This window comes from Prionailurus bengalensis, chromosome B3, assembly GCF_016509475.1.
Source record: "Prionailurus bengalensis isolate Pbe53 chromosome B3, Fcat_Pben_1.1_paternal_pri, whole genome shotgun sequence".
Lineage (NCBI taxonomy): Eukaryota > Metazoa > Chordata > Mammalia > Carnivora > Felidae > Prionailurus > Prionailurus bengalensis.
Window position 1 is genome coordinate 107,856,609 of NC_057355.1, and position 25,409 is coordinate 107,882,017.

At 33.9% G+C, this 25,409-nt stretch overlaps 1 protein-coding gene across 3 annotated transcripts in view; it reads right to left on the minus strand.

Annotated features, from left to right (window-relative positions):
- Positions 1-25,409, minus strand: part of CB3H14orf39 (chromosome B3 C14orf39 homolog) — a 53,330-nt gene that overhangs the window by 9,787 nt on the left and 18,134 nt on the right. For 2 of the 3 annotated variants that reach the window (XM_043556295.1, XM_043556293.1), the window contains 9 exons: positions 23,935-24,055; positions 22,918-23,009; positions 20,134-20,264; positions 19,362-19,438; positions 13,168-13,253; positions 12,802-12,860; positions 6,808-6,869; positions 5,062-5,240; positions 3,253-3,388 (listed from right to left, as the gene is read on the minus strand). In XM_043556295.1, the coding sequence (XP_043412230.1) occupies positions 3,253-3,388; positions 5,062-5,240; positions 6,808-6,869; positions 12,802-12,860; positions 13,168-13,253; positions 19,362-19,438; positions 20,134-20,264; positions 22,918-23,009; positions 23,935-24,055 (943 nt within the window). The remainder of the gene's footprint in view (positions 1-3,252; positions 3,389-5,061; positions 5,241-6,807; positions 6,870-12,801; positions 12,861-13,167; positions 13,254-19,361; positions 19,439-20,133; positions 20,265-22,917; positions 23,010-23,934; positions 24,056-25,409) is intronic. The other variant, XM_043556294.1, reaches the window with a different exon arrangement.

Below are 25,409 nucleotides of genomic sequence, written 5' to 3' on the forward strand. Positions count from 1 at the left end.
AATTTCTCTCATGATTTCTTCTTTGGCCTACGACCTAATTATTCAGGTTTTTCCTTCTACCTTATTATTGATTTCTAATTTAATTATATTGTGAGCAAACAATGCACTCTGTATGATTTCAATCCTTTTAAATTATTAAGACTCATTTTATGGTTCGGAACATGGTCTTGGTGAATGTACCATTAGCACTTGAAAAGAATATAGAGGCACACCTCTGAAATATTATGAGTTTAGTTCCAGACCATCACAAAAATGTATCACAATAAAGCAAGCCGAAAGAATTTTTTGGTTTCCCAATGCATATAAAAGTTGCGTTTACACTATACTGTAATCTAGTAAGTGTGCAATAACATTATGTCTAAAAAATGCACATAAATTTTAAAATACCATACTTTATTGCTAAAAAAATGCTAACCTTCATCTGAGCTTTCAGTGAGTTGTAATTACTGATCATAGACCACCATAACAAATAGTAATGAAAAAGTTTGAAATATTGTCAGAATTACCAAAATGTGACACAGAGAAAAAAGTGAGCAAATGCTGTTGGAAAAATGATGCTAGCAGACTTGCCTGACACAGGGTTACCACAAACCTTTACAAGAAAGCAGTATCTGCAAAGTACAATAAAACAAGGTATGCCTGCATAAGCTGCAGTTGCTGGATGTGTTGTTCTATAAATGTCAGGTCAAGAGGGTTGATGGTGTTGTTCAGATTTTATAGATCTTTATTGATTATGTTGTCTAATTCAATCAATTGCTTAGAGGGGGTTTTTTATTAAAAATCTCCAACTAAGTTTGTGTTTTTTTCTATTTCTCCATTTAATTAAGTCAATTTTGTTTCTTAATATTTTTTATAGTTAATATACAATGTTATATTAGTTTTGGGTGTACAACTTAGTGAATTGACAAGTTTATACATTATGCTATGTTCATCACATATACAGCTATCATCTGTCCCATTACATTGCTATTACAGTAACATTGACTTCCTTATGCTCTGCTTTTGTTTCTGTATTTTGAAGTTGTCATTAGGCACATACACATTTGTCATTGTTGTATCTTCCTAGAGAATTGGCCCTTTTGTCCTTAAGAAATGCCCTTCATGATCTCTAGCAATATTCTCTGTCTTGAAGATTATCTAAAATGATGTAAGTATAGCCATTGTGACCTTCTCTCACTTAGTTTTTATGATATATCTTTTTCCATTCATTTACTTTCAACCAGTTTTTATCTTTATATTTAAAGTATATTTCCATTACCCATTTATCTCTAATTAAGAGTCTATTTTCTGGTTTCCCTCTCTTTTTTTCCTCTATGTTCATCTGTGGTTTTTTTTTTTTTAACATTTATTCGTTTTTGAGAGAGCGTGAGCATGGGAGGACCAGAGAGAGAGAGGAAGACAGAATCCGAAGCAGCCTCCAGGCTCTGAGCTGTCAGCACAGAGCCCGACGCAGGGCTCGAACCCATGGACCAGACTGCGAGATCATGACCTGAGCCGAAGTTGGACACCCAACAGACTAAGCCACCCAGGCTCCTCTGTTCATTTGTTTTGTTTCTTAAATTCCACATATGAGTGAAATCATATGGTATTTGTGTTTCTCTGACTGACTTATTTCACTTAGTATGATATGCTCTAGCTCCATTCAGTCATTACAAATGGCAAGATTTTATTCTTTCTGATGACTGAGTAATACTCCTGTGTGTGTTTGTGTGTGTGTGTGTGTGTGTGTGTGTGTGTGTGTGTACACACACCACATCCTCTTTACCCATTCATCAATCGATGGACATTTGGGGTTCCTTCCATAATTTGGCTATTTTGTTTTATTTTTTTAGTTTTCAAAAAATGTTTATTTATTTTAAGGGGGGGGGCACACTCACACACAAGCAAGGGAGGTGCACAGAAAGAGGGAGAAAGAATCCCAAGCAGGTTCTACACTGCCAACACAGAGCCCATTGTGGGGCTTTGTCCCACAAACCGATAGATCACAACCTAAGCTGAAATCAAGAGTCAGATGCTTAACCAACTGAGCACCCAGGCACCCCAATTTGGCTATTGTTGATAATGCTGCTATAACATCAGGGTGCATGTATCCCTTCAAATCAGAATTAAAAGTCATGGAATTTTAAATATTCATTAGATCTTAACAAGAGGAAGGATTCTCTGAGCATTAAAACAGTAGAAGATGAGACAAAATAAAATAGGAATATTCCTGGATGTAGGGCAGTTCTATTTTTTAAAAAAGAGAGAGCAAGCAGGGGAGGGAAAGACAGAGGGAGACAGAGGATCCAAAGCAAGCTCCATGATGACAGCAGAGAGCCTGATGCGGGGCTCGAACTCACGAACTGTGAGATCATGACCTAAGCCGAAGTCAGACACTTAACTGACTTAACTACTCAGGCACCCCAGGGCAGTTCTACTTTTAACTTTCTGAGGAAACTTCATACAGTTTTCCACAGTGGAAAATAGTCAACTAGTGTCACATCAGAGTGTAGTCTTAACCACTACACTGTGCTGTCTCTACTGATCAAATAAAGTACATCTTAATTTTCAGTTTCAATTGCCAAATACAGAAATAAGCACTTTATTATCCTATCACTGAATAGTAGAATCACTATCACTATTAGAAGAAAATTACGTCTTCTAAAAAATTAACTGATGATGTTACTATGTACACATATGTAGATAAAAATACCAACTAATAACCTGGAGAATTTTTCACACTGAGAATATGTGAAGTTTGGTTAGTAGACACATGAACTATAAAGCCAAATTTATTTTAAAGTGCCTTTAACTGCAATGTAAATCAACCCTATACTGAGATTCTTTTTTTTATAAATAGATATCAACTGAAGGTACCTGAAATTGAAAACAAAAACATAACGGGAAAACTGTGCTATTCTATCAATACTCAGAATCTTCTAAAAAATTGCCTGTGCTTCGTATTCTGCCCCAAGACAGTTTGACAGTAAATAATTAAAATTACTTGAGGTTATAGTGTACAGTTTTTTATTTTTCTTATTTTCATCTTTTAATGTTTTACTTATTTTTATGAGAGAGAGTGCAAGCAGGGAAGGGCAGAGAGAGAGGGGGACAGAGGATCCGAAGTGGGATCTGTGCTGACAGCAGAGCCTGATGCAGAGCTTAAACTGACGAGCCATGAGATCATAACCTGAGCAAAAGTTGGATGCTTAACCGACTGAGCCACCTCCAGTGCAATTTTTTAGAAATAAAACTTTAGCTTCCACCTATTACCTGATCTGATGAGATTTCTGAATCAAATGTAGAATCAAATAGATTCAATCCAGGAGATCTAGAAGTATAATTCATAAGAAAAGAAAATCCAGGGGATTCCTTTTGTGTTTGACCTTCAGGCATTATATTTCTATTTCTGTTACAGAGAAATAAGAAATAATAAAAATGTTAAAAAATATATTACTAAGTATGCAGACTGGTAAACACCGTAAGAAATACCATAGAAGTAAGAATTAGCACAGTAGGGAAAGGGAAGGAATAGTTATTGAGGTGACAAACCTCTTGAGAAAAAGATAGTTTGAAGTGAAAAATGTTAAATAAAGTAGAACAATCAAGTATGGGATGATGATAACAATGAAGTTCAACTGAGAATAAACCCTAAACTGCGTTCAGGGTCTATTCTAGGTATTTCCATTGGCATTAACTTACGTATTCCTCACAGTATCTCTATGAAATAGATATTACCACCTCCATTTTACAGAAGAAAATTTTGAAGCATAGAAAGGTTAAATGACTTTCTCCAAGAAATGTAAATGCCAACTTAAATTCAGCAATCCAGATTCAAAGTCCAAGCTTTTAACTTTGAGGCTATACTGTCCCCAACACATTGAAAGGCAATTACAAGATTTTAGTCTTAATGAGAAGTCAGTCATTACATACTGTTGCATAAGGAAGTTAAACTAGAAAATGATTTGGGAAAAATAATTAGAGAAGACAGTATACAACACAGTGGTCAAATGCATGAATTCTGGAGGCAGAAATGCCTGGGTTTGAATCACAACTCTATCACTAATGAGTTGTATCACCTGTGATTCTGTTTCCTCTTCCTCTAAGTATAATAGTGTATTTACATCTCATAAAGTTTATAAAATGTTTAGACACAGTTAATGCTATTGTTAAATATAATAGATATCTGAAGATACTTCCATAACTGTCTCCATGACCATCAATGAATCACTTAACTTTACAGATTAGTTTTCTCATCCATAAACAGAGGTTTTAGTATATGGCTGCCATTCTTTTTACAGTTCTCAGATTTGATGATGAGTTCTAGTTTGAACATACTGTGAGTCAACAGCATGACTTTCACATATAAAACGTTTATTAACAATTCAAACTACAGAAGTAGAAAATGGGTGAGAGATTCCTGAAGTGAAATTTGTTTGACATATGTTTTTAAAAAATCTTAAGGTAAAAAAAAAAGAATCTTAAGGTTTGTATTTTTAAAAGGGATTAAACTACACAAAAAGGTTAAATGCAGCACTATTCTCTTGGCTGCAATCTACAAATCTGTGGTTTCCAAAGTTAAATAATCATGTTAGAGATATTTCTGCCTACCTAGGTTACTTGACAGATGGCAATTCTTGCTTTAGACAACATAAAGGAAAATTACAGCTGGAACATTATTCAGTGATGTCCACAAGCTATACCGTACGTGACAGTTGCTTTTTAGCTTGACATTTAACATTTTTCCATACAGTTTTTATCCTTTGGAAAAATCTAAAATCTATATACTATTGCACTGGGTAAGTACTCAGAATCTATGCCATCTCCATCTAAGTGTTGTAGGAAAAATGGGGAAGAGGTTCTATGGAACAAGAATGGCAGAATGCTAATAATTATTTGAACAGGATAATAGGTACATGGAGGTTCGTTATGCTAGTCTCTCCTTTATGTATTTGAAATATTCCATATAAAAACCTTTTTAAAGTTATAGGTACTAGGCATTTTACTATTCCCATCAATTATTTACATAATATCGGCCCAGTATATAGATTCTTTAATTATAATTATTGATTAAAATCCTACATTTCAAAAGAGGGGGTTTTAGGAAACAATGATTTCTCCAAAGGTTCAGGTGTTTTCACAGCTTCAGGAGTTCTTAAAAATAAAGGAATTTCAGGAGTTCGTGGAAAATTCTCAGTCCTTTCTTCTACTTCATCACTATTATCTTCTATTGGCTTCCCAAAACGTTCTGCGCATATAACCTACAAATTCAAAATAACAGAAAACTATAAAAATGAATGCTATTACATTAACAAACTCACATATATATAAAAGTGTATGAGGTAGAAAACACCATATTAATCTATTATGTTATCATTTCATAGACAAAAGAACTAAAATATTAATTGATGAAAGTGGTATCAAAATATAACTGCAAAATACGGAAAAATAACTATTTTTAATTTTCTAATTTTTCTTTTCTTCCCTGATCCACCTCCCCTAACTCTACCTGAAAAAGGAAAAGATAACCAGAACATACTGAAACTGATGAAGAAAAATGGTTAGGAATGACTTTTTTAAATTTCCACATCATACTCTGACTCAAGAATTGTCTATGATAGCTCTTTAAAAGGAAAAAGTAGGGGCGCCTGGGTGGCGCAGTCGGTTAGGCGTCCGACTTCAGCCAGGTCACGATCTCGCGGTCTGTGAGTTCGAGCCCCGCGTCAGGCTCTGGGCTGATGGCTCAGAGCCTGGAGCCTGTTTCCCATTCTGTGTGTCCCTCTCTCTCTGCCCCTCCCCCGTTCATGCTCTGTCTCTCTCTGTCGCAAAAATAAATAAACGTTGAAAAAAAAAAAAAAAAAAAAAAAAAAAGGAAAAAGTAATTTAATTCTAAGCAATCTTACTCTCATCAGTTATGTTCTTTATACTTTTTTGCCCTTATAAATTCATTATACTATTTTCTCTGCAAAGGTTGAGAAATTCAACAGAAATTGACTTTTGTAAGGTAGGAATATGATTTCTCAAATATGTTTGCTATACCAAATATCATTTCAGAAACAATTCGGGTCCCTCTACCAAAAAAATTAAAATGTGCTTTTTATCTGTGTTTCTTTTTTTTTTTTAATTTTTTTTCAACGTTTATTTATTTTTTTTGGGACAGAGAGAGACAGAGCATGAACTGGGGAGGGGCAGAGAGAGAGGGAGACACAGAATCGGAAACAGGCTCCAGGCTCTGAGCCATCAGCCCAGAGCCTGACGCGGAGCTCGAACTCACAGACCGCGAGACCGTGACCTGGCTGAAGTCGGATGCTTAACCGACTGCACCACCCAGGTGCCCCTTTATCTGTGTTTCTTGAGCAGTACTCTACTATGTCATTTGCCTTGTTTTAACCCTTAGTACTTAGTAAAGTCAATATACATTGCCTACATCTATCATTAAAGTTGTCCACTATTAAAATATATTTTGAAGAGATTTGTGTGGTAAGCACTGGTTTTGATTAGCAAATCATTCAATTCTACCTAACAAAATTGTCTTCCTCAGTTGTAATTTAGTTGCAGTGTCAGTATATATATATATAGTCCTGTATTAATGACAATTCTTTTTTGTATATTTTCATGTCATGTAAACTTTTTGTGGCTTCATTTTTTTAATCTAAAGCTCTTCTAAGGGATAGAAGCTTTAACACCACAGCAACTCAATTACTAACCAAATAACATCTAGACCTCACATAAATAATCTTCATTAAACACAATCAGAAATTAAAGTGGAAACAATACTTTAAATTGGAATATTTTGCTTAGAAATTAGAAACCAAACATTAGACTTACTTGTGAAGTACATTTTAATTCTCTCAATGGTCTTACCGTCCCTTTATCTTCACACTCAGCATCTATTTGTTATGGGAGAAAAAACTGGGTTTTTTTACAATTGCAAATAAAACATACAAACAATAAGAAATTTAACTGTTTTTGACCCACAAAAATAGCAATTTCATATAGTTCTACCTAACACATAGAAATAAGAGAATAAAACCCACATGAACAGTTTAACAGAGAAAATTATAGAGAATACTCATGTCACCACCACCCAGGTAAAGAAATAGATCATGCATACTCCATAAGGCCCCATATTCCTCATATCCTCCTCCTCACAGATAATCATTCTCCTGCCTTGTGTGATAATTATTTCCTGGATTTGTTTTATATAGTTTTATCACCTGAGTAATATAGTGATGTCCACACTATTTTTTTTTATTTTTCCTGTTTTAAAAAGTTATATGATGAAATGGTAACGTATGTGTTGTCTTGCGTTTTTTGTTCCAGCATATGCTTGTGAAATTCATCTGTATTGCTTCTTATAGACATAACTTGCTTACTTGTATTGATGTAAAGGATTTCATTGTATAAGCACAACACAATATATCTACCTATTCTACTAACAAATGGGCATTCAGGGTGTTTCTACTTCAAGACTATTACAAACACCAATGACACATACATTCTTTTGTATATATATACTTGTATGTATGTACTTGTATTTCTCTAAGTATATATGTAGGAGTGGAATTACAAGGTATAGGGTATTTATATCTTCCATTTTACCAAATTTTAAATTTTTCCAAAGTTTAGTTTCCAAATTATTTATCAATATTTTTGTGGCACCTAGCCATCCCAAGTTACCTTAGGAGCCCATTCAGTTTCTAGTTATAATTTAGATATGGTCTCAATACTCATTTATAAATGAGTTTCTCCCAAATAGTTATGAGTTCTTATCGTCCTATATTCTCATCAACACTTAGTATTACCAGACTTTCTGAATTTGCTAATCTGTTGGATGTGTAGTATCTCACTGTGGTTTCATTTTTCAGTTTCCTAATTTGCTAAGCATCTTTTCATATGTTTATTTGAGACAAAAGTTTCTCTATTTGAAGTGCCTATTTGCGTATTTCGCACGTATTTCTAATTGGGTTGTCTGTCTTTTTCTTCTTGGTTTGTAGAACTTCTTTACACATTTTTGGAAACCAGTCCTTTGACAGTTTTATGTATTGCAAATATATTCTCTTGTCTTCTTTTTATAACATCTTTTGATGAATGGAAAATCTTAAGTTTAATATAGCCAAATTTATCAGTCTTTGTTTTATTATTGGGCTTTTTAATTATTTAAGAAATTCTTTCCTACCTCTAATATGTTTTTCTATTTGGCCAACTGAAAGCTGTATAGTTTTGCCTTTTGCATTTAACAATCACAACCATGATTTTCACCACAGATTAATTTCCTCAAAAGACAGGCTGGGAGACTGCTGAAAAGAATCTTTTTTTCCCCTAAGATAACTACGTGCCTTTTCGGGTATGAAGCCTTACCATATACGCTCAGTGGTAGCTAGGAATATGACAGATATGTGCATTTCCCCACATATCTGTATTAGGGGTGCACTGTTCCTAGAGATCAACTATTCCTCCCTGTCTAATGCTCTGTCAGCTTGGTATATATACAGGATTATAAACAGGTGGAACAAATCATATGTGAAGATAAGATAGGATTCTTTCTTCCAGAAGAAAGCAGGAAGAAAATCCATCTGCATGGAATCAGCATATTACGTTGGTTGAACCCTATTTTGAGAGTGGGAGAAACAGATTCACATTATGAGACCATTGTGAATGTGCATATATTTACAGAATTTTTCTACTGCAAAAACGAGCCAGTATTTTTAAGTTTTTATTTGAATTCCAGTTAGTTAACATGCAGTGTAATATTAGTTTAAAGTGTATTTAGTGATTCATCACTTACTTACAACACCCGGTGCTCATCACAAGTGCATTCTTTAATCCCCACCTATTTAACCCCTCCCTCCACCCCCCTCTCTTCTGGTAACTATCAGTTTGTTCTCTACAGTTAAGAGTCTGTTTCTTAGTTTGCCAGTTTGCCTCTTTTTCCCTCTATGATCGTGTGTCAGTTTCTTAAATTCCATATTGGGGTGAAATCATATGGTATCTGTCTTTCTCTGACTTATTTTCCTTAGTAGGATACACTCTAGCTCCATCCACATTATTGAAAATGGTTAAGATTTCATTCTTTTTATGGCTGAGTATATCTATACACCACATCTTCTTTATCCATTCATCAGTTGATGGACACAGGCTGGGCTCTTTCCATAATTTACTTATTGTTGCTAATGTTGCTACAAACATTAAGGGGCATGTATCCCTTTCAGTTAGTATTTTTATATTCTTTGGGTAAATATCTAGTAGTGCAATTGCTGGCTTGTAGGGTAGTTCCATTTTTAATTTTATGAGGAAATTCCATACTGTTTTCCAGTGGCTGCACCAGTTTGCATTCCCACTAACAGTGCAGGAGGGTTCCCCTTTTTCCACCTCTTTGCCAACATCTGTTGTTTCCTGTGTTGTTAATTTCAGCCATTCTGACAGGTGTGAGGTGATAGCTCATTGTAGTTTTGATTTGTATTTCCCTGATGATGAGTGATGTTGAGTATCTTTTCATGTTAGACATCTGGATGTCTTCTTTGGAAAAGTGTCTATTCATGCCTTCTGCCCATGGATTATTTGCTTTCTGGGTGTTGAGTTTCTTAGTTCTTTATAGATTTTAGATACTAACACTTTATCAGATATGTCATTTGTAAATATCTTCTCCCATTCCATAGGTTGCCTTTTAGTTTTGTTGTTTCCTTCACTGTGCAGAAGCATTTTATTTTGATGAAGTCTTAACAGTTTATTTTTACTTTTGTCTCCCTTGCCTCAAGTGACATTATCTTGAAAGAAGTTGCTATGACTAATGTCAAAGAGGTTACTGCCTGTGTTCTTCTCTCGGATCTTAATGGCTTCCTGTCTCACATTTAGGTCTTTCATCCATTTTGAATTTACTTTTATGTATGGTGTAAGAAAGTGATCTAGTTTCATTTTTTTGCATGTTGTGTGCAGTTTTCTTGACACCATTTGTTGAAGAGACTTTTTTCCAAATTGGATATTCTTTCCAGCTTTGCCAAAGATTAGGTGACCATATAATTGTGCGTCCATTTCTGGGCTTTCTATTCTGTCTCATTGATCTATGCGTCTGTTTTTGTGCCAATACCATACTGTCTTGACCACTACAGCTTTGTAATATAACTTAAAATCTGGAATTGTGATACTCCGGCTTTGCTTTTCTTTTTCAAGGTTGCTTTGGCTATTCAGGGTCTTTTGTGGTTCCATACAAATTTTAGGATTGTTTGTTCTAGCTCTGTGAAAAATGCTGGTGGTGTTTTGATGGGGGTTGCACTTTTATGTGTAGATTGCTTTGGGTAATACAGACATTTTAACAATATTTGTTCTTTCAATTCATGAGCATAGAATGTTTTTCCATTTCTTTGTGTCATTGTGTCACCTTTATTTTATTTCATCAGTGTTTTATAGTTTTCAGAGTATAGATCTTTTTACCTCTTTGGTTAGGTTTATTCCTAGGTATCTTACGGTTTTTGGTGCAATTGTAAATGGAACTGATTCCTTGATTTCTCTTTCTGTTGCTTCATTTTTGGTGTACAGACATGCAACAGATTTCTGCACACTGATTTTGTATCCTACAACTTTACTGAATTTATGTATCAATTCTAGAGGTTTTTTTTGTGGAGTCTTTTGGGTTTTCTATATAGAGTATCATGTCATCTGCATATAATGAGACTGACTTCTTCCTTGCTGATTTGGATGTCTTTTCTTTCTTTTTATTGGCTGACTGCTGTGTCTAGGATTTCCAATAATATGCTAAATAACGGTGGTGAGACTGGACATCCCTGTCTTGTTCCTGATCATAGAGGAAAAGCTCTTAGTTTTCCCCCATTAAGAATAATAATAGCTGTGGGTTTTTTGTATATGGACTTCACTATGTTGAGGTATATTCTCTCTAAACCTACTTTGTTGAGAGTTTTTAAATCAAGAATGAATGTTGTACTTTATCAAATGCTTTTCTGCATCTACTGAAACAATCATATGATTCTTATCCTTTTTTATTAAAGTGGCATATTACATTGATTGATTTGCAAATATTGAACCACCCTTACATCCCAGGATTAAATCCCACTTGATCGTGGTGAATGATTCTTTTAATGTACTGTTGGATTCGATTTGCTAGTATCTTGTTGAGAGTTTTTGCATCCATTTCATCAGGGATATTGGCCTGCAGATCTCTTTTTTAGTGGAGTCTTTGGTTTTGGAATCAGGGTAATGCTGGTCTCATAAAATGAGTTTGAAAGTTTTCCTTCCATTTCTATATTTGGGAATAGTTAAAAGAAGAATAGGTATTAACTCTTTAAATGTTTGGTAAAATTCAGGGGAACTGGGTGGCTCAGTTAAGCATCCAGCTCTTGATTTCAGCTCAGGTCATGATCTCACAGTGGGATCAAGCCCCGTGTCAGGCTCTGTGCTGATGATGTGCTCACGCGTGCGCGCGCGCGCTCTCTCTCTCTCCCCCCCCTTACCCCTCCCCCGCTCTTGTGTGTGCACTTGCACTCTCTCTCTCTCTCAAAAATAAAATAAATAGACATTAAAAATAAATAAATGTTTGGTAAAATTCTCCTGTGAAGCCATGTGGCCCTATACTTTAGTTCGTTGATTTTTTTTTTTACTGATTCAACAGAATGAGCCATTTTTAAAACTTCAAAATAAAAGTCAGTAGCCCACATGCTACAGACAAGAAGAAATGAAAACTTTCATACAGCCTAATGAGTGGAATAATTGTTATCCATACTGGATTACCAAAATATGTATATATGTACACATGAGATAAATTATGTTACGCATTATATTATACTTTATTTATTTATTTATTTATTTATTTATTTATTTATTTATGTGATACCCTTGAAAATTTCCAACAGCTAGTTGATTCTAGGATAATAAACTCATATACATACATATATTTATACACACACACACACACACACATATATATGCATATATATATATCTTGTGACCTTTCTATGATTTTATTTAAAGAAAACAATCCAAGATAGTAAAAGATTTATGTAAAAGAATACAGTAGCATTATTCATAATAGCAAGAAAACCCAAACTAGAAACAAAAAAAATTTTTTGAGAGAGAGAGAAGGGAGAGTGCATGCATACAAGTGCACACAAGGGAAGGGCAGAGGGAGAGGAGGAGAGAAAATCTTCACCAGACTTCATGTCCAGCACAAAGCCTGATATATGGCTCAATCTCACAACCATGAGATCATGATCTGAGCAGAAACCAACAGTAGGACACTTAACCAACTGAGTCTGAGTCACCCAAATGCCCCCTAAAATACTTAATATTTTGAGAGAGAATGGCTAAATAATTAAAATAATTAAATATAAAAATAATTCAATATTTTGAGAGAAAAGCTAAATAAATAATAGCATATCCTTACAATGGTATATGATACAGTCATTAAAAATAAAATCTATTTAATGGCATTAAAAAATACCCTCAACAGTATATCAAGTGGAAAGAAAAGGATACAAAATGATATACACAAGCAGTTTCAAATTTGGGGAAAAAAATAAAAGAAAAAGACACACACATACATAGGAAAAAAAAATAAGACAGAAATATATACCAGTATGGATGGTGTCAGTTATATCTGGGTGATGGTATCTTTGTTTCTTTTGTATTTTTCTCTGTTTTCCAACTCTTTTACAATGAAATGATATGTTTTATATTTAGTGAAAAAGTGTTTTTAAAACTAGGCATGCATGGTCAGTTAACCAGAGATGCAAACAATCCAAATATTAAATAGTATAAAAACCAGATATAATGTTATTCCCACTTCTTAGGAAAAATATAAACAGCAAATACCTGTATCCCCTTTTTCAAACCATTGATTGCAATTTGATTGTTCCTGTGGGGTTAACAATCTAAAATAAAATAAATAAAATTTAGGTATTATTTGCTCAGTTGATAAATTATTTTAGAAATTAAAACATTTTCCTATTTTTAAATATTTTGTTTTTTAAAGTTTATCTATTTTGAGAGACAGAGAGGAAGGGACAGAAAGAGAGAAAGAGAGAGAATCCCAAGCAGGCTCTGCACTGACAGTGCAGAGCCCATGGCAGGGCTCAATCCCATTACCCCAGGATAATGACCTGAGCCAAGATCAAGAGACAGATGCTTAACCAACTGAGTCACCCAGGCGCCCAGCGTTTTCCTATTTTTAAAAGTTACCTGAAATGCATCGTATTTTGTGAATTTTTAATAGCCACGGCATTTGAGCATTTTGAATGTTTACTCACAGTAGAGTCATTAAGTACCTGAACAAAAGAAATGAAGCATTAGAATTGGCTACATAAACAACAAAAATTTTTTTCTTGTCATGGCTACTGAAAGCTCTCCAAGAACATTGTCATCCTCTTCTTCATCATCGTTATCAATATGAACAACCACTACAAACATTAAATGAAACCACTATATACAAAATATTAAGTCAAATACTGGGACACAAAGGTTAAAACTCTCAAGGAATTTGATATTTTGGACAAGTATAACAACTATGCTTGGTAGCATTCTGACATTTAAGGTAAACTTAAAATTTTTATCCCATATTTATGATTAATCAAGTCTATCTTACCATTTTCTCAACTGATTTCTGTGTCTATTCTCTGTAACCTCTTAAATTCAACATAAAAAAGAAAAACAGCAGATTAAAGGATTAAAGGCTGAAATTTTATTTTTTATATATGTGTGGAAAAGGTAATATTTCATTTTTAACTTTAAATTTAATATCAATATCTAAGCCACTGCTTTATTTATTTTTGTATTGTCCATTTCAAGTCATTCATTCTCTGTGAGTGACTCATTCTGAAGAGTTTCTGATTTTTATTTGACCCAAAATAAAAATATCTTTAATAGGAAAGTTTATCCCATTTGTTTTTGTTATAACAGCCACTGGTCTTAATTCCATCATCTTACTGTGCTTTAGATAAGACCTTGTCCTTTAAAGGGCATTTGTCCCTTAAAGAACAAGTGTTGTTACTGCTTTATGTTTTAAACAATATACATGTTTGTATTGGTCTCTTGGTAAAAGTATTTATACAAGTTAAGTAGTTGTTTAGAGTAGATGCTAAGAATTAAAACTGTTGAGTATGTGAATTTTTATGTGTAATAAATACTATGAACTAGTCCTCTGAAGTAATTATACCAAATTACATTCCACTATTGACTTCAGTAGATATTATCAAATGTTGTAGTGTACGCAAATCTGATAGGTGAAACCATATATATCATTGGTTTAATATGCCTTTCCCTTTGCCCCCGAGCTCAAGCACCTTATTATGTCTAGTGACACTTCGTCTTTCTTTTTCTGTAAATTGCTTATCTTTTGCCCATTTAAAAAATTAATTTGTATTAGTATTTCTTTGTATGTTATGCATACCAATCTCCTGTCCATTCTGTCATTCTCTTCAACTTTGTTGGTGTCTTTTGTCACACATTAGGTTTTTTATTTATTTATTTATTTATTTTTATTTAAAAAAAAATTTTTTTTTCAACGTTTACTTATTTTTGGGACAGAGAGAGACAGAGCATGAACGGGGGAGGGGCAGAGAGAGAGGGAGACACAGAATCGGAAACAGGCTCCAGGCTCTGAGCCATCAGCCCAGAGCCTGATGCGGGGCTCGAACTCACGGACCGCGAGATCATGACCTGGCTGAAGTCGGACGCTTAACCGACTGCGCCACCCAGGCGCCCCTGAGTTTTTTTATTTTAATGTAGTCCGTTGACTAGTTTTTCTTATACCACACTGTTGTAATTACCACATTTTGATAATATTTAAAACTGTTCTGGGATGATGAAAATGTTCTGGAATTAAGACAGTGGTGACAGTTACACTACCTTTTGAATACACTAAAAACCACTAAAATGGGCACTTTAAAATGGTGAATTTTATGATAAACTTTTAAGCATCTAATAGTATGAGTCTCCCTTATGTTGTTTAAAAAGATCTTATATTTTAAATCTTTATTTGAACTCATTTATTAATATGTTAATGTAGTGAATCATATTGATAGACTTTTCCAATGCTATTATTGCATTCCTTGGGAAAACCATGTTTTAGTCATAATATATTATTCTTTTAATGTTACACTGCCAAATTAGGTTTGCTGATCATTTATTTGGATTTCTACATGTATGTTCATTCTTGAGACTAATGTACAAATTTTTTTCATTCACTATCTCTGTCCTTGCTCCCTAATAAATTAACTATGTATAATTTGTTGCATAGCTTCCAACTTCTATGCTCTGGAATTGCTTAAATAAAAAGATTGCCCTCAACTGGCAATTTTGCCTCTCCGGGAATATCTAACAATGTCTGGAGGTATTTTAAGTTTATTTATTTATTTTGAGAGAGCGAGAGCAGGGGAGGGGCAGAAAGAGAGAGAATCCCAAGCAGGCTCTGCACCATCCACGCAGAGTCCCATGTGGGGCTCAATCTCATGAACCGTGAGGTCATGACCTGAGCAGAGATCAAGAGTCAGAAGCTTAACCAACCAAGCCATGGAGGCGCCCCTGAAGATATTCTTCACTGTCTTTTCTTAGGGATGAGGTGCTATTGGCCTCTAGACCACAAGGTGACCCTACAACAAAGAATTATCTGGCCCAAAATGTCTATAGTGTCATGGTTTAGAAACTCAATTTATTCCTAAAGGTTTGGTAAAATTTACCTGAAAAACTCATTCCCACGTGTTTTGAAAGGGGTGTGTGTGTGTGTGTGTGTGTGTGTGTGTGTGTGGCAGAGGGTAAAGGGAGGCACATAAAGAAGAAAAGAAAAAACAGAGAACTGCTTACATTTCAGTTTCACCTACATTTCCATTTCTAGTTAATTGATCTATTCATGCTTTTCTTTTTCAGGCTATTTAATAACTTATATTGTCCTATAAAATTGTCCCCCTCACCTACATTTTCAAATTTACGGATATAAAGTCTTACATAGTATTCTCTTAAGACTTTGAAAAGATTTCTTCCATATATTCAATGATACGTACTCTTCCCTCTCTATTTTATTAAATATAATAAAATTTATTTTATTGATATTTAAAAGTTATTAATTTTTGGCTATACTGATTAACCCAACCTTTCAATTTCATTAATTTCTCTTTTTCTCTTTATTAATTCCTACTTTCTTTGCATTAATTGTTATTTTCCTATTTTGAGTTGAACTTTTCATGCTTGGAATTAAACTTTTCCTACTTAAAGTTCAGCTACTTTTAATCTTTATTTTCTATATTTGTTTTCAAATATAAATTTCTCTCTGAGAAGCAATTTGGCTATATTCCACAGGTTTTGGTTTATAGTATTCTTTTAAATAATTTTTAAGTTTTCTTTTATTTCTTCTATAACCCCCAAATAATTTGAAAGTGTAAATTTCCTTTCCCTCTGCTAAGTACTTTTTTTTTGAGAGGAGGGCTATATTTTTGTTTAACTTATATTTTTTATAGGTAGTGGTAAGTAAAGAGAACAACTTTTTAGAATTGATTGAGGTATTCTTTTGGTTCTAGTAAACAGTTAATTTTGGTGAATACTGCAAATATCAGGAAAAGAAAGTATAAAGGGAGCCTGAGAAATGACACTGTAGAAATGGTCCTATCATCCCTGATTAGTGAACCTGAGTCACCTACTTTAGAATTTCACTGCAGGTAAGAGAAAAATGTTTACCTTGTTTAAGATGCTGTTATTTCATTTCACTGGTTTTGTATTGTTAAATGTGTAACCAAACTCAACCCGAAACTCAAGATACTACTTTTTTTGAGAAAGCTATCCTTTTTAAAATTATGGATTAAATACTTTCTTGGAATTCCATTAATTTTTATTTTATTTATTTTGAAAATGTATAATTTGGTTTATCGTGGTTCTTATGACTTGGTGAGTTATTCTTTTTAAAAACATGAAATATATTTTTCCCTATTAATGCTTTTTGTCTTGAACTCTGTTTTTTAATTTTTAAATTTTAGTTAACATACACTCCAATACTGGCTTCAGGAGTAGAATTCAGTGATTCATCACTTACATACAATACCCAGTGCTCATCACAAGTGCCCTCTTTAACATCCATCACCCATCTAGCCCATCCCTCACCCACCTCCCTCCATCAACCTTTAGTTTGTTTTCTATCATTAAGAGTCTTTTGTGGTTTGTTTCCCTATTTTATATGGCATTGTAATAACAATGTTTTTGTCCCATTGTTCTACCTTTACCCTTCATTTGTCAAGTTTTTTCAGCTCTTCTATTTTAAAAGTAATGTATATGGCTGTACCACTCTAGAAAACAGTATGCAGTTTCCTTAACAAGTTAAAAATAGAACCAGCCTACAATCCAACAACTGCACTACTGGGTATTTACCCAAAGGATATAAAAATACCAATTCAAAGGGATACATGCACCCTGATGTTAGAGCAGCATTATCAACAATAGCCAAATTATGGAAAGAGCCCAAAAGTCCATCGACTGATGAATGTATAAAGAAAATGTGATATATATGTATATGTATATTATATACATGTGTGTGTATTATATATATATGTATATATGTGTGTGTATTATATACACATATATAATGGAATATTACTCAGCAATCAAAAAGATTGAAATCTTGCCATTTGCAATGATGTGGATGGAGCTAGTGAGTATTATTCTAAACAAAATAAATCAGCCAGAGAAAGACAAATCCCATACGATTTCACTCCTAGGTGGAATTTAAGAAAACAGATGAACATAGGGGCAGGAGAGAGGCAAACAAACCATAAAACAGACTCTTAACTACAGAGAACTAACTGAGGGTTGCTGGAAGGGAGGTGGGCAGTGTATGGGCTAGATGGATGATGGGGATTAAGGAGTGCATTTGTCTGATAAGCACTGGGTGTTGTATGGGAGTGAAGAATCACTAAATCCTACACCTGAAACTAATATTACACTGTATGTTAACCATCTGGAATTTAAATAAAACTTGGAAAAAAATAGAAGTATATTTCTGTATTTTGTTTATATATCCCATAGAAGCATCTCTGTCACATTTCTGAATACTGATTTGTTCAGAACGATTTATGGCATCTTATTTTCTATTTATAATGTATTCTAGTTATTTTATCTACTCTTCCATCCCTGCCTTTTGTTGGACTGATTAAGTTGTTCCATCATTTTTCTTCTACTGTTTTAAAACTAGTGCATGTCATTTCTCTTATTTTGGTTACTCTTACGTGTTTAACATACACGCATAAATTCACATTTTCCCAACAATATATAAGTGAATCAGTATTTGTATCTTCTCTCTACTTCCATCCCCGCCCCCAAGAAAAGAACTTGGGTAAACTTTTGTTTCCCTTATTTATCTTCCTACCTTCATCCCATATTGATCTCATCTGAAATTTTAGTACCAGATTTAAACATTTTTGTAATTAATACATATTTACGGTAAGTTTCACTAATTAATTTGGTTACCACTACACCTCTATCTGTATGTATTAATTACAAATTAATGAAAGGCAATTATATTTTCCATTGAGAATTCCCCCCTGGACTATTTTCAGGAAGAATGGGGGAAGACAGAGATGTGCCACACCAGAAGCTAGCTTTCTGGGTGGTATGCTCCTTATTTTTCTTAAGCATCAAGAACCCCCTAGAAGGGCAACTGGGTGACTAAGTTTGTTAAGCATCTGACTCTTGACTTTGTCTCAGGTCATGATCTCATGGTTTCTGAATTCAAATCTGTGTTGGGCTCCGTGTTGATGGTGCAGAGCCTGCTTGGGATTCTCTCTCTCCCTCTCTCTCTCTCTCCACCCCTCCTCTGCATGTGCTCTCTCTCAAAATAAACAAATAAACTTAAGAAAAGAAGAACTCCCTAGAGTTACCATCTATCTCTCTAACCGAAGCTCCTATACTACTGCTTCCACCTACAGACAGTGATCCATTGCTGATGCCTAGCCAAAGGCAGAGTAGATATGAGTTGAACAGGTGTTAACTAATTAACTCCCACTGAAGTAACCCAACCAACTACCCTATTCATTGTCCCCAGACCTATACCTTCTATAATAGTGTTCTATGCAAGTCCTGGGTCACAATTTCCCCCTTCAATCTAATCCTGTTTTCCTCCTTCAGAAATATCTGGGTTTGACTAGGTACAGGGCTTAGCATTTTTAAATATCTTTTCTATTTTTTAAGAGTAAGTGAGAAGGCTACAGTATATGTTCAGGCTGCCATATTGAAATTCTTTTAAGATTTTTAGACACTGAGGTTGTAGTAATGGCTGATTTAATATATTTATAACACATACACAAACACACACACCCATGTTCTAAATGCAATACATTCATTATCTCATTTAATGCAAGCAAATATTTAATTTATACTATTAAAAAGGAAATACCTACCTGCATGTTGTTTCCTTTCTGCCTAAAGTCAATATTGGCAAGCTTTGACTGTTTCACAGAACTTTCTTCTTTTTTATCTAGGTTATTAAATTGTACAACTTCAAATGAATTTCAGAGATAGAATCAAATATTATGCCCAAAATTCAACATAAACTTGTAATTAAAAAAATCAAGTTACATGAAGATTTAATTTAAATTATAGAAGTGTGTGGAATTCCTGCAAACCTTTTAATTCCTCACTATATAAACTATCATAACAAGCATGAGTGTAAAATGAAAACCAGCTTACAAAACTACATCTTTATAATGAGGAACCAAATAAGACTGAGGGAAAAAGAACAGCTAGTGCAGTTAATCTAATACAATGTAGTTAATCTGCAGATCCACTGAATGAAACACGATTCAAATATCTCAGTGACTAGGTCACAAATATCATTAATACAAGTCAGCTACCCACTTTAATTACATACACTAATAACACAACTCCTCAAATGAAAAATTATTATTCATCCTCCTCTGGCAGCTGTGTGACCCAACCAGAACACTTGTTTTAATATTATGCGGATGATTTCTCTCTCAAAGAGAAAAAAGTTAGGGATAGAAGGCATATTGTTCACCCTCAGAAAGAATCAAAGTGATACTTTCTGAGTCTATTGGTCTCTAGTATTGTTTGTTCTTGCTTACACCAAATGATAACAAAATTTGCTTCTGCCTTTTCTTCTATGTGTTTACAAAGAAAACTAAGTTTTTAAATAATTAACAGATACTGTACCTACAACTCTTGCCTCTGAAGAATGCATTTTCATTGGTCTGACTTTCTCAGATTCATATGGAAGAAATAATCGACTGTTTTGAGGGGCTTTATTCAATATAAGTACATGTTGTTCATCTTTTTCAAAAATTCTGAAGGGTAAATTACATTAAATATTTAGTAAGTAAAAAATTAACATATTTTAAATCTAGAAGAGACTTATATACTATATAAATTCATTTTGCAGATAGTAAAACTGAGTTTCAGAACATTTAAAATATCTGCCCAATAAAATTATTTACTGGTGGGGCGCCTGGGTGGCGCAGTCGGTTGAGCGTCCGACTTCAGCCAGGTCACGATCTCGCGGTCCGTGAGTTCAAGCCCCGCGTCGGGCTCTGGGCTGATGGCTCAGAGCCTGGAGCCTGTTTCCGATTCTGTGTCTCCCTCTCTCTCTGCCCCTCCCCCGTTCATGCTCTGTCTCTCTCTGTCCCAAAAATAAATAAACGTTGAAAAAAAAATTATTTACTGGTGTCACAGCTAAAACACACTTTTCCAGATTAAGTCCAGTGCTCTTCTCAGAATACCACACTCTCATTTTAAAACATAATCAATTTACTCAAGGGATACAGGAGTGCTGATGCATAGGGGCACTTGTAACCCAATGTTTATAGCAGCACTTTCAACAATAGCCAAATTATGGAAAGAGCCTAAATGTCCATCAACTGATGAATGGATAAAGAAATTGTAGTTTATATACACAATGGAATACTACTTGGCAATGAGAAAGAATGAAATATGGCCTTTTGTAGCAACGTGGATGGAACTGGAGAGTGTTATGCTAAGTGAAATAAGTCATACAGACAAAGACAGATACCATATGTTTTCACTCTTATGTGGATCATGAGAAACTTAACAGAAGACCATGGGAGAGGAGAAGGAAAAAAAAAAGTTAGAGGGAGAGAGCCAAACCATAAGAGACTCTTAAAAACTGAGAATAAACTGAGGGTTGATGGGGGGTGGGAGGGAGGGGAAAGTGAGTGATGGGTATTGAGGAGGGCACCTTTTGGGATGAGCACTGGGTGTTGTATGGAAACCAATTTGACAATAAATTTCATATTAAAAAAATAATATATAATAATTTTAGGAGAATTTCTAAACATGTTGAAAAATTTCTAAACAAAACTTTATCCACAAATAACATGCTACAGATTTCAGAGTACTTCAAACTTTAAAAATAATTATTCAGAAACAATTCAGCTACATGAATCCAGAAACCACTAAAGCAATAACACAAATCATAAATGGGTCTTTTTAGTTTTTTACTTAAAATTTTACTTAAGTTTTTTACTCATTGAATTTTTCCTAAAGAAATAATTTTAATTAGTTTTAGTTAAATAATTTAAATGATGTTATTTATAATAACTATGAAATAGATATTGAGTAAAAATGACTAAACAGTTACATAAATTCCTCTCAATATAGAGGATCTTTACAGTACTAAAAAGTCATGAAGTGAAATTCTATACATGTACTTATTTCCTACTCAATTTCTTTGGAGAATTAAAGACAACATTATTATGTTTGTAAGAAGTGGGAAGGGGGAATCAAGAAAATTAATAGATCCAAGGAAGTGGGATCAGAGAAATTAACTTTGGAGAGGAAATGTGTTGAAACATCAGGACAAGAGTAATGGAGCCTACTAAGGAGATGAATTTAAAAAGAATAAAAAAGGATTCGGGCAAAAAGAGAAAAGGTAGAAATTTTATCAGACACAGCAACAGTAATACATCTATTTTTCTGTCACACAGTAACAGGTAAAATCTAACTTTTTTTTTTAATGCCTCCATCACTGATGTCTGCTTTATCACCATAAGGATGAAAAGCAAGGAAACATATGATGCCACAGATTCAGTAGCATTTTGATTCATCTTCACTCTCTGTGGCAAAAGAACGGTCAAGCTGGTGACAGAGTGAAAAAAAGGTAAATACAGGGGTGCCTGGGTGGCTCAGTTGGTTGGGCAACTGCATGATCTCATGGTTCTAGGGACAGAATCCCATGTTGGGCTCTGCACTGATAACACACAGCCTGCTTGGGATTCTCTCTGTCCTCTCGCCGCCCCTCCCCCACTGGCTCACACATGCTCAGTTCTCTCTCAGAATAATAAATAAATAGCCATTTTTTATGGTTAATAAATAAAAAGTTTTAAATGGTTGTTATTGGGGGGGGGGGAGAGGGAGGGAGAGAGAGAGAGAGCACACAAAAAGAGAGAGGCAGAGAGAGAGGGGGAGACCCAGAATCCAAAGCAGGCTCTAGGCTCTGAGTTGTCAGCACAGAGCCCCACATGGGGCTCGAACTCACACGAACTGGGAGATCATAACCTGAGCTAAAGTCAGACGTTTAACTGAATTAGCCACCAGGCTCCCCTGTAAATAAATAAACATTTTTTAAAAAGTTAAATATAATGCTGCTCCCACTATTATTCCTTTGTTTTACTCCTACTGGTGACCCAACATGGAAAACTGGATGAAAGGTAGCTTATAAAACAGCAAATGTGCTGCTGCTACCTTATTTCTCTCTATACATTATCCTTGGCCTTACTAAATAACAAGCATATTTTAATGTTAGTCTACAATATTTAAGGGTATAAATTAATATTTTTCATAATAAATAAGCAGAAAATAGCCTGCACAAAAATGTATATAGATACTGTGTGAATATTAGTGGCTTGGGATAGAATATGGAATCAAATGTTTAGATGCAGAATAACCATTCACATAAAATCCCATTTTAAGGATTACCTATACCTTTCTTTCAATTCCTTTCTCTTTTCCTTATTTTTATTTTTTTCTTCCAGAATTTCTGCAAGATTCTTAGTTTCATGAAGTCTTGCAATCTGCTAAAAAGAAAAATGACAAAGCAGAACAAAGTAAGTACCAAGGAACACATGCTTTATCTTAATAAATATGATTTTTTCTATATAATTACAGGATTTATGTTTTTGTAGTATTAGCTATATTTAGCAAAAGTTGCTAAAAACAGGTCAAAATTAACAATAAATCATACTCCTTTAATTTTTCCTTACAATTTCATTAGCCAACCTAGATTCAATGAACTTCCATCTTCTTTTTTAAAGACTATGATCAGAAGCAAAGCAGACATCAATTCCCTGTAAATAGACCTAGTTATCATACATTTTAAAGGAAGTAGCATCTACCTTGTTCTTACTACTAAAATGACTTTACTGTTATTTGGAACCTAATACCTATGAATGGTAAATGTATCTTCTTTAACACAATTTTCAAAAAATTCAGAAAATTAGCTATTCTATTTTTTTCTCAGAATCTGGAAGTAACTTTGATGGGTTCTCAGTCGATGAAAGCCATTTCAATAGATGACATTAAAAATGTTTTCAAGAAATTATGCACCATCAATCTTTAAGTCTAAACTAGTTCTAGCCTAGCTCTATAAAGATTATAGTCATAAATTTTCAAGATTAAGTTCTTAAAACCATTTATTGTCTTGTTTTCTTTGCTGACAACACTGTTGTAGTGAGTGCCTTTAAATTCCTGTTATTAAGCTACATCTTGCTCTTTACTCATCTTTTCTCAGCTGCCAAAGAAAAGTAAACCATTCCCTAAAACTTAAAATTAAATATACTTACTACCTAAAACATATTTTTGGATCCAAACATAATCTGAGGCAAATAAATTATCATAAGCCATTCTCCATATTTAGGCTTTTTGGAAATAGCTCTTCTAAGACTAAATATACCATTATACATATACCTTAAATATATTAGAAATATATTACAAAATATATACCTGGTTTAAATAATTAATTTCTATTTCCACTTCATCTACTTCTTTCTTCAATTCAGACGAACTTTTGGAAAAACTTCTGGCATGTTTAAGAATATTTTGTGTTTTACATCTCACATTAACCCTTTTATATTAAGGAACGATGTTATGCAAGTAAAATTGACATTTATAACATATGTACCATATCAGAAATAGTTAACATTATGTCACATTATTTATAAAATGTTCCATATAAGCAGTAAGCAATATTAATAACAGTGCCTGAAAACAGGTAATGCTAACATGAACATTTGGCAAACTGACAAAGATAACTTGTTGCTTACCTATATTATATAATGAATTTAAAAACATTTCACCTAAAATATGTTAGAATTTTTTTTCACTTAAATATTTCACATGGGGTTTTTTTGCTTTTGTTTTTTTACCTAAGTTCATCAAGTTATTTGGTATAACTAAAAATATGTAATCAATTCAGGTCCAAATTTAACTTCTTGTGTTTCCATTATTTATTTGTTCCAAAATCAATATTTAAAAATCTACCCAATCAATTTCCCTTTTCTTGTTCTGTAAGGTTCATCAGTGCAGCCTGCAGGACTCAGAAAACAGCAAGATCTTCCATCTGGACTTTCTGCTTGAACTGAAGTTACACCAATTTCAAGTAGAGAATTTCTCAGCTGTTAACAGACATCCTGCACAGTTATTAATCACTACAACTTCCTAAGTTACTCTATAATCCATTTAGGGGAATTTAAAAATAAAATAGTGATAGTGAACAAGAACTCCAGAGAAAATCTGTTTAAGATGGAATATCTCCTACTCTGCCCTAAAATATATAATTTATATGCTGGAACATAAAATTTCACATGAATATTATTTATGCTATATTGTTATGAAAAGTATCAATTAAATTTTAAATATAGACATTTAAATCTAATCTTCAATTCTCCCTACCTTCATCACCTGTTCTTGTTTCTCATATAATCTTGTAACTCATCCCTTCCTACATCCAACCCCCTAATCCCCACTATAGCTCATGCATCAATGAACCTCTGCCTCTTCCCATTGAGAAGTTACAACACAGGCAGCAAATGAACAACTATGCTGTTTACAGTTGTTTATAAGCTAAAACCTAAACATGAAGACAGCAAGCAGCAAAGGAGTTAAAAGATGATTTAGGATGAAGCAGAATGAAGCAAGGTAGAATGCAGGGATAAAGAAGACTTAGTACAAACAGTGGAGTTATAATCTAATAGGAAAGCATATGAAGGATTGCAGAGGTTGGAAGAGGATTAAAGTTCTAAGTTCATCATCAGGGAAGATCACCTTGACAAACAGATGAGACTTAGACCAATTAAGAATTACTTAATCATCTAATACAATGCCACTGTATTAGAATTATTTGTTTACATGTCTGTCTCCCTTACTAAACTGTGAGCTCCCTGCAAGAAAGCTCTGTATCTTCTTGAGGATTGCCTAGC